The 10,847-nt window shown below is 37.0% G+C and overlaps 1 protein-coding gene across 1 annotated transcript in view; it reads left to right on the top strand.

The window, feature by feature from the left end:
• Nucleotides 1–10,847, top strand: part of TMC1 (transmembrane channel-like 1) — a 190,132-nt gene that overhangs the window by 161,706 nt on the left and 17,579 nt on the right. The window contains exons 16-17 of the mRNA XM_011947044.1: nucleotides 5,479–5,546; nucleotides 10,179–10,418. Coding sequence (XP_011802434.1) covers nucleotides 5,479–5,546; nucleotides 10,179–10,418 — 308 coding nt within the window. The remainder of the gene's footprint in view (nucleotides 1–5,478; nucleotides 5,547–10,178; nucleotides 10,419–10,847) is intronic.

The raw sequence follows: 10,847 nt of genomic DNA, 5'->3' as shown, positions 1-10,847 counted from the left end.
AGTTCAAAATGCAGAAATCACTGGTCTTCTGTGTCCTTCGCGCTGGGAGTTGGAGACTGCAGCTGTTCCTATTCGGCCATCTTGCTCCGCCCCCTTTAGTATTTGGACATTTCATTATATCTGTGTAAATAAGTATCTTCATAGATAAATCATAGTGGATGCACAAATTATTTTCTTATGATAAATTTCTGAGTTGAATTGCTCAGTCACAGAAGAGTGCTTTAAAAAAGCCTATTCATTTTTATTACAACAGCCTCTGTAGAAACTGCAGATTTCAGCATTAGATTCAGAGGTCTCTAGAATACTAAAGTTAGGTGGATTTTGACACAACCAATTGTAATGCTTATATTTAACATATGAAAAATTGCATCTGTGAATTGAAATGAGGTTCCTAAGTTTATGTAGCCAGAGAATAATAAGGACAATGAAGTACACTTCTGGACAAAAATGTTATGTTAAATGTACTGAATTATATACTGGCTCTATCTGAGTAAGCTGGGGTAAAAGGGATTGTGAATATTTTTCAAGACATGAATTTATGGTCATAGTGTTATCACAACAAACCTATGGAGATTAACTAAGGTGGGAAAATTTCTGGCTTGGAGCAGATTGCTACCCCAATGTAAGTTAATGTAATGTAACTTAATATCTCCCAAGGCTTCTCTCAGCACAGTTCTCAGTGTTTCAGAAGAGTTCATGGGGAGTAGAATAGTTTGTCCCTAGGAAGGATTTTAACTGCTCTAATTTAAAACAAAGTGTGGCCTCTTGTAAACTCTGGATTTTCTATAACAGTTCAATGCAGAATATCTTTATCTTTACTTCAGTTTTCGTTGACACCATTCTTACTATTTACCAACAAAGCAAGTAAAGAATATTCAGGAAGAAATAGAATTAGATTCAGGGCATGATGGGGTAAGAGAATGTTCAATCAACTCAGCATGGTATTCACAGTTGCATTTTTCAGGTGATCACTGCTCACTCATGAGAGTGGAACAGCGATGGGAGACTGCTTTAAAGTCTGATGAAGGGTGCTCAAGATTATCCATAAATAAGAGGCATATAATTGACTGACTACCTGAGTGGATTCCCAATCATATTACATTGTATTATATTACATCTCAATGTACTGCTTATTTACTGCAATGTATCAGAAACTCTACAATGTACTTTACATATATTATTCCATGTGATCATACATATACAATAAGCAATGTACTGCTTATTTACAGCAATGTATCAGAAACTCTACAAAATACTTCACATATATTATTCCATGTGATCGTACCAGCAATGCTGTGAGGTGGTATTATTGTTCCTACTTTACAGTAAACGGAGGTTTAGAGGATGTTAAATAATTGCTCAAAGACACATTGCTGGTTAGTGGTAGAGATAGGCCTGAAATTCGAGTCTCATCTCCTTCAAAGCCATCAATCAAATTTCCATCATGTTGAATTTACACTGTAATGCTTGACTCTAGAAATTTAAAAAATTCTGCCAAAACTTGAATAATTAATGCACTAAACCTATGCCTTTTAGAACTCAAAGTGTTCCTAGGCTTAGGCAGGCTACCTGTGGTAGAATGGAGTTAGCAAATGAACTGGGATACAGAATTAGAAGATCAACTGTTCTCTAGCTGGGAACGTGGAGATATTATATATCAGTTTGGGAAGGTAGCATGATAAAGAGTCAGGAAGAAATCATTGGCATCCCATAAGGGATTGAGAACATGGGAACAGGAACAATGCAGACTGCGTTTTAAGTGTTCCTTGAATATGCGGACAGGATCTGTCTGCAGTTAACAGGATCCTACTCTCAACTAGGGTTGAAGTACAAAGCCTCAAGTGTTCAATCATCCTAGCAGATGAGGCTAGAGTTTGTCCTAGATCAGTGCTTCTGAAATTTGAGCATACGTCAGAATCCCCTGAGGACCTGTGAAAATAGCATTTCTGATTCAGTAGATCTGGGGCAAGGCCCGAGAATGTGCTTTTCTAATAAGTTCGCAGGTAATGCTGCTGACTCTCATCTGAGGACCACACTCAAGAGCCACTGCTCTAGAGCCACAGCCCAGACCAGCTTGCAGCTCTAAGCAGAGTGATTCCAGCTGTGAGAAATGGGATTTGTGTGGAGAAGGTCAGGCAACTCATGCCAAGACAGAATTAATTCTCTCTGAGATCCTGAATTGCATTTCATGTTATCCACAGGTTGGCAATCTGCCTCAAATAATGAAACTTGCAGAGAGAGAAGGGATATTCCCAGGCTTTTTCTTTGTCCAGTGAGCACCACATCTCTTCCCTCTAGGTGGGTGACTGACCTAGCACATCACAAGCAAAGGTCCAAAAATTAAACAACATCATTTCCAATCCGTTCACTATGATAGACTTTAGCCCAAATCCACATGGTCTTTTCTGGTGCTGGCCCCCAACAATCTTACCAGGAATGAGCAGTCATTAGTGAATTTATTACACTTATCTCATTCAAATAATTTTATGATCTCAAAGTTCAAGAGAATCTGTTTTTTTCTTTTTCCCAACTATCTTTTACCTTTGAGTTTTTTCTATTTTAGAGACAAACACAATATATTGCAAATTGATTTATATTTATTAAAGTATTGCTTTAAAAGTTTAAAATGTAATATAACCTAATGTTTAAAAAAGCCTACCTCTAAAACAATGAGCACTGACTTTTATACTACATAGGTGTAGTTTTTTGCCTTCTCATATGTTTTAGTTTTAAAATGAGAGCTTCTGTGTTTATTGCATAAGTTAAATTGCATTTCTAAGGTGTTTACAGAGAAGCAATTCTTTCACAACTGGGTCCGATTTTCAACCAGTAACATATTTTTAGACTAGAAAGGGATCTTAGAAATGAACTAGTTCAGAGGTTGGCAAACTTTCGCTGTAAAGGGCTAGATAGTAAGTATTTTAGCTTTTGCAAGCCATAGTGTCTCTATTATAATTGCTAAACTCTGTTGTTTTAGTACCAGTCATAGATAATATTTAAATGAATGAATATAGCTGTATTCCAACAAAAATTTGTTAAAACAGGTGGCAGTCCAGATTTGGCACATGGGCCTTAGTATGCTGACCCTTGGTCTAGTTCATTTTTATTGATTTATGTGTCAGGAAACTAAGCCTAATGAGATAAGTGACGTGCCCAGCTCACCTAGCTAAGAAATGGTAGAGTGACGTCTAAAATTCAGGTTTGAATCCCACTCAAATGTCTATTCTACAAATCCACTTGTTCCAGTATGGCCACCCTATGTCCTTTCTCTGCATCAGACCAATTTATAGATCAAGGGGATTGTTCCTCCAGCTGTCTCTGCTGCAAAAACACGGCAGAAAGCTAGGGACCCTAGGATGTCCTTTATGCTTTTCTAGTCAACTAGTTATAAAATATTTCATCTCTAATGACCTTCTGGAGGTTTATGTGCTTGTGAGAGAGTGAAGAAAACAGACATTTAAAACGTTGCGCTTTTTTCCACGTTCAGTAGTTCGGTGGGCTGCCTCATGACATCGTTCTAAGGAGGCAAAGGTTTAAGGTTTGATTTTTAAACTGACATAGAGAAAGGCTGTTCCAAGGCCACAGGGGGGCACAGGCCGCCCAAATGAGCCTTTTTCAGATGTGCTCTGTGATCACACAGGGCTCCAGGGGAAAAGTACTGACGATCATCCGGAGCAGGGCACTCCCCCAGAAGGAAAAAGTCTCAGAGTTAATGTTCTCCAGATAAGAAACAATTCCTTTTTCTCCATGAAGGTCATATTTTTTTTTTTCATTGCTGATTTCAGAACAAAAACTGTCAACCAAACCTTTTTGTCTTTTGTGAACATTGCCCTTCTAGAAACTCTGCAAACTAGCAAAACACTTTGTAGCTGTCCTTCAACAGTATCTAGAATGATACTGCAGTTATCCAGGTCATCTTTGTTCTGTTTAATACACAGGACTCTTTGTTATTTCATTATGTATCATCCTATCATTTTACCTTGAGGGTTAACCATTCCTGTTATGCCATACTTGCTGTTCTTTCCCTGAATCTGTTACAAGGCAGATTGTCACTATGTTCAGTCAAATAGGAGAGTAACACTGCCTTTCAGGAAAGTGATCAAGTTGAGGCCTGGATTCATGAGACTCTTGAGGCCAAGCATTTGAAAGTTGGGAATGGTTTTGTTGGAGTTCCAAATCAGGAACCAATTCTATCTTCTTACAAATATATTTTTGAGATCTTGGGTTTGGGAGGAACAGAGGCTCTCTTGAGTCATTGTGTGTGTGTGTGTGTGTGTTGTGGAGGGAGTTGTTATGGGGATATGTGTGGTCTGAAGCACACCTAGAGATAACAGAATCTGAGCAGGGCTAGGAACCTGCAAGTGTCTTGGTCTCTTTTTCATGGTCTTCTTGGCCTTCTCATTTCATATTTGCTGCTGTCTTATTCCCTTATGACCAATTGATCAGTCTCCTCTGATTCTCTATTCCAAATTAAATAAGAGCCAGTTTTATTGCCCTTGCTAGTTAGCATTAACTCCATTGTTAGAACCTCTTGTTAGGATGCCTAATGCATCACCAGGAAACCTTTGGATGGGCCACCCTATCACAGTTTCCCACCTCCATCCTATTGTTTTTTTGTGGCTCCTCTGCACAAAAAACAGCCTAGTGTTGCTGCCCTGAGCATGAAGGTTATTATTCAAGACATGGAGACTGGACATTCAATTGAATAACTTCTTAAGCTTTTGTTATATATATTTTTTGCTATATTTATTTTATGTTACAGTTAATTCACATTTTTGTTGAAAAAAGTTTTAATATGCAAAACTTAAAAAAGAAAAGGAAAACTATAGTCCATCACCCACACATAAGGTATGACTATCTTGCTGATTATTTTCCAGTTTTGGTGTGTAGTTTCATATAGTTGATTAATGTGTGACTTTATATTTTTTGTTTAACATTAGAGCACAGTTTTTGCTCATGCATGTAAATATTCTTTCAAAATGATTGTAATTTGTTGCAATATATCATCGTATAAATATACTGTATATACATGACTAATGTTCAACACTTACATGGTTTCATCATTGCTTGTTAAAGTTTATCATCACATCAGATAATTTTATTAAGACAGATTCTAGAAGTTTTCTTACAGAGTCAAAAAGAATAAGATTTTTAAAGCTTTTAATATGCATTGTCAAATTGTTTTAATGAAAGTTTGCTACAGTTTTTACTTTCACCAGCAGTGTATAAGAGAGCCTGTCTTGCTATACTTTCAAAGCATTGAATGACAGCATTTAAAAATGAGTCTCACTATGTTTAAAAAAAATAAAAAGGTGCTTTCTTTGTTTTATTCATCTCTAGTTACTTATCCTAGTGATTATTCTGCTATTGTTGCTGAAAGGAAGTAGTTGAAACCCCAGCCATGCCTATGCAGAACCACTTGCCTTTCAGTTTTGACCATGTGAGATGCTAATCCAATGAACATTGTGTCTCCTCTAGCCTTCATACACCGAATTCGATATCAGTGGCAACGTCCTGGCTCTGATCTTCAACCAAGGCATGATCTGGTAGGCCAGCTGTTGGACAGCTTATCACTTACAGAAAAGCCTCCCAGGTTATTTTTGCATAAAGCATTGAATCCTGGTGTTAGAGGAGAACACAGTCGGTGTCTAACTCCATATTTACTTTTGTGAAGTGGATGCCTGTACATAGTTTCCTTTTTTTTCCATATCGTAAATGTCAGTCATCAAAGGTGTCTTTCTGTTCTGCGAGGCACTCCTTCATTAAGTAATGGGAGTCTGTGTTCTGGTTGGCAGATTTATTTGAAGACTATATTTTTATATTTTGTGATACCAGAATCTAATATTAAAACATTAATAATTACATTACCACATGTTAAATACAAAATAAATTAACATAAGGCCTTTCTGAGAGACCGAGTTTATTTTGTTGTCACTACTAAATATATTTAAAATGTAACTTATAGCTACTTTTAAAAATAATACCTTATCAAATCCAATAGTTTATAGAGATGAAACACATGTATTAGGAAGGTCAAGTTAAAATATGATCTTCATTTTGTAACTTGTTTAATCGGGCCATTGGCACATCAGAATTATTATTATTTTTTTGATGTGTGAAGGGTTGTCATATCTTTTATCAAATAAAAGCATTCTCACTATAAACTTGACAGGTTAAGATGAGTCGATACAGTAGAAATCATTTTTGAGTTTAAGAACTGAATCACGGACCATGTGTCTTGGAAATCTGTCACTTCACATTTCCAGCCTATAAGCAGTCACAATAAGGCCACTTTATCCTGGGTGTATGTGTCTAAGACAATATCATGCTACCAACCATACCATTGTCCTATTCACAAGTGCAAGTATAGACTCAGTTTTTGAACAAGTTTCATATATTGTACAAATAGAGCTGTCCTGAATTATTAAACCTTTGGGTGCTGACAGACACTGGACCCCTCTGCAAATGCTAAAACTGTCTTGCTTCTGTCACACAAAGACCACCCTCAAGGGCTCCATCATCCTGCCATGGGGACTGTTAAATTCCTGTGCCTGACTAGGTAAATCAATATGGAAAAGATGTTATACAAATATCGTTTCTTCCTTTGCCAGGTAGGTTTAAAAATCTAATTTTTATCCCCTTTCCAAAGTTTCCAAGTATGACTCACATGTCCAGATTCACTAAGGAAGGAAATGTATCTTTCATTTTCCAAGTAGGGAGGAAAGTCGAGGTGGCCCGAGGAATGTCTACTGACACGGAAGTAAAGGGAGCAGCTTCTGTGGGTTCTGAGTTTTCATTTCCTGGAGTTCAACTGGCTGTCATGGCAGAAAATGGCTATATGGCTATGGGAGTAATGAGAAGCCAGTGTTCTATCAGCGGCGTTTACACAAAGTGTCATAAATCCCTCAGGCCTTGTGGTTACCATTCACGCAGACATATGCTGCACGTCAATTGTGTTCTTTCAGAGTTAAGACAACAGATTGGCCTAGAAATTTGTTTTTATTGTCAGAAAAGCTGTTATAATGGCTGTCTTGATTGGTTTCACTTGTGATTTTGCAACTATTTTAGTCCACTACTGTTCGTATTGAAATTCTTAAATATCTAACATGTTTTTCCAGTTCTCTCATGAGCAGATCCTTTATCAAAATCTCTGCACTGTCATTTTCTGTCTATCAATTATTCAGACAGTGGTCAAGCTTGCTTCTGGCTAGTTTGAAGAGAATATTAGAACGGGATTGCGTTTTTTGAGTATACAGAGATATTCACACACTTTCCAAAGTTCCAGAAGCAAACTGACCATTATTCTATTATTCACCTTCACGTCAATGCTTGGCACAAATACTCTTTTCCTAACCCTAGGAGGGTGATGAGGGAGGGGGATGTCACGTAGAGGGAGGTGTGGGGCAGGTGTAATGTAAAATTAGTAGGCTTACTCTGCACAAAGGTCCTCACACACGATTGTTCCATTATTTTATGAAGCATGAGGATATAATGCCGGAGCTTAACCATTTTCTACAGAAACAATTAAAAAGGTACGGGGATTTTGTATTCAATTCCATTGGACTGTGACTGGAGACATTGAATTACTGCTTTAGGAATTGCTGAGTAGTGGAGGTTACTTATGCAGATGTTATTATCATCAACATTTATAGATAAAATTCATTTTGCTATGATTTGGTTGAATGCTCAGTAACCTTTATTTACACACTTATTGTTTGAAATACACATGATACACATGATGGTTTCTGTGGTAATATTTTTAAATGATGAAAGCACATAATATCTTGATCATAGCAGGATATTGAGAAATGGCACAGAACACACAGTGAGAGAGAAAATGAGTTTTGGACATTGCTCCAACACGGCTTCATTGGGTACCCTCTGGCCAGGTTTATCACCTTTTTCTTCTCACCTTCTCAGTTGATCAGATGTGAATAATTTACCTGACAAGTACATGTCACTGAAGTAATAAGGACAGTTAAATAAAAGAAGCTTTCATTTTCTTTGGTCTTCCTGGAAGAAAAGCATTTTATAATGCTAAAGTATTACAATGATTTTTACTGACAGGTGACGGGATCGAGCCTGGGTAAGGGACTTAGTGGGCCGAGCTGATTAATGATTCATGAGCAAAGATAGGATGAGCATTAACATTCACATATTATTATGCCAGGACTTATTTTTCTAGGTTATGGCTCTTGAGTTATTTGTTCAAAATGTCTTTGTGATATTTATTTTGAAATTTTGAAATTTATTTATAGATGCATGCACAAATAATAAGCATATACCTACAAACAATGTGCATGTATATAGGTACAAATATATGTGGTTTTAGGCAAGTCTCGATTTTGAATTATGTGCAAAATTATGTTTAGGATTGATTAGGTTATGCAGCAATGACACAACCTCAAAATCTTAGCACCTCATAAAAAGAACATGTTCAATGTGGGGTGGAAGAAGAGCTTTGCTCTTAGAACTTACCTTCACTTTAGAGAACAAGACTGATGGAATAGGATCCATCTGAAACATTGCTATCACACTAGCAGAGAACGAAGAAAAGGAAAAACCACACAGGGCATTTAAAGCTTCTACCCAGCAGTAAGGACCTAATTTCTTTTCATACTTTATTGGTCAAAACAAGTGATGTCGCCACTTGATTTTTAGAAAGACTCAAAGGGTATTACATCAACAAGTATTGGTATTGGGGGATATAATCTAGTGCTTTGCAATTCTAACCCATTAGCTGGGACTATCACTTGCTTACTTGCTTACTTTTTTGGCATTCCCTCTCTCTTGCTGTCATGTAACAAAAGTATACTGCATTGTTTTAAAATCTATCCTCCCAATAGAAAAAAATAATTTAACTTCCTACAAAGTCTTTGTTCAATTCATTATGGTAAAATATCATTCAGATCTATTGCCTGAAATCTTGTCAACAAGATAGCCCAAATTGTGACAATATTCCACTTTTCAAAGAAATGAGTTAACTTTGGGTTGGCAAAAGTTTAATTATAGGGGAAACTAATTTCTTCATTTAAATTAAAAATGTCTCTATAATGAACCATATTTACGTTGGATTGGCTAAACAGCTATTCAGGGAGAACAAAATGCTAAACCTAGTTAGAAATGTTGCGGACTTCATTATAGATAGAACAGTTTAAAAGACAGGGCTCCCCTTACATTTTTAAAATAAGTGCACATATATCTTCTTTTGATTTTGAAATAACAATGCTATTTGTATTGATTTATGGTGCTAATGAATTTTCTCATCCAAGAAGAGTGAAACTTATTTTGTTGAAGTAATCAACTAAGCCATCAAGTAAAAGTGACCACACCACTTTTAGGTTCCTACCTAAAAGTAGTATTTTAAAATACTTATAAAAACTCAGATGCACAAAGCAGAGAATTCCCAAGACAAGCTAAAGAAAGAAAGTAAGCAGATAAACTAAATTTAAATAAATGTGTGGAATTTTCATCTCAAAAACCTATAATCTAGTTATACATTTTCAATAAAACCCTATTTTAGGAGGCATAAATACAGCATTGCAATTGGCTTTAAAACACCATATCACCTACAAAGAGAAAATGATCAACATCAGAAAGAGAAAATGTATTTTAATTTTTTTCTTTCATTAAGCAAAAATTTTTTTCAGTTGTACAGTCATGGCCTACTGCAACCTTGACCTCCTGTCATTAAGCAGAAACTAATTATTCATTACAAAAGTGATTAATTCAAATGTACAGTTTATTTGAGTAGAAGAAGTGACTTTAAGGGTTAATTATTTTTAACAAGCTATATTTATAGATATATTAGTCAATGGTATAAGTGTTGGGGAAAGTTTATTTTAGAATTAGAAGAAAGAAGTAAAACAATTGTAAATATTGTTTACTCTGTTGTAGTTTAAATTCACTAATGACAGTAGGTTTAGTTAGTTAACAACATCCTTTCTATGAAATAATTATGATATGCAATTCCTACAATAATGAGGAAAGTGGCAAAATGTGTTTCGAAGTTGGAAATAGATAAGTGCAGTTTATTTATGAAAGGGGTTTGTGTGGTTGAAAGTGGCAGTGTATTTTCTGCCTTTGGAAAAGAAGCCTGATGTCAAATATACAGGAGCAGTGTGACTTTGCTATGGAGTAAAGACTCAAAACTGAGCAGAGTTCTGTTTTCTTTCTAGGATGGGCTCCTTCTTTGCTCCCAGCCTCCCAGGCATCAATATCCTTCGACTCCACACATCCATGTACTTCCAGTGCTGGGCCGTTATGTGCTGCAATGTTCCCGAGGCCAGGGTCTTCAAAGCTTCCAGATCGAATAACTTCTACCTGGGCATGCTACTGCTCATCCTCTTCCTGTCCACCATGCCTGTCTTGTACATGATCGTGTCCCTCCCGCCATCTTTTGATTGTGGTCCCTTCAGGTCTCTTTTTGAAATTTGACTCAGGCATGATGTTCTTTCAGGGATGGAGGTGGGAATGGCCATTCATTGTATAAGCTATTTTTTTTTTCCCCAAACAATGGCATTTTTGGTTGGTGGAAATGAGATCCCGGCTGGGGGCAGTGGCTCACACCTATAACCCCAGCACTTTGGGAGGCTGAGGCAGGTGGATCACCTGAGGTCAGGAGTTTGAGACAAGCCTGGCCAACACGGTGAAACCCCATCTCTAACAAAAATATATAAATTAGCCGGGTGAGATGGCCAGTGCCTGTAATGCCAGCTACTTGAGAGGCTGAGGCAGGAGAATTGCTTGAGCCCAGGAGGCTGAGGCTGCAGTGAGCTGAGATGGTGCCACTGCACTCCAGCCTGGGGGAGAAGAGCAAACTTCTGTCGAAAGAAAGAAAAGAAAGA

Source organism: Colobus angolensis, unplaced genomic scaffold (assembly GCF_000951035.1).
Source record: "Colobus angolensis palliatus isolate OR3802 unplaced genomic scaffold, Cang.pa_1.0 Scaffold257, whole genome shotgun sequence".
In the NCBI taxonomy this organism is placed as follows: domain Eukaryota; kingdom Metazoa; phylum Chordata; class Mammalia; order Primates; family Cercopithecidae; genus Colobus; species Colobus angolensis.
This window is presented reverse-complemented; position numbering and strand designations above follow the sequence as displayed.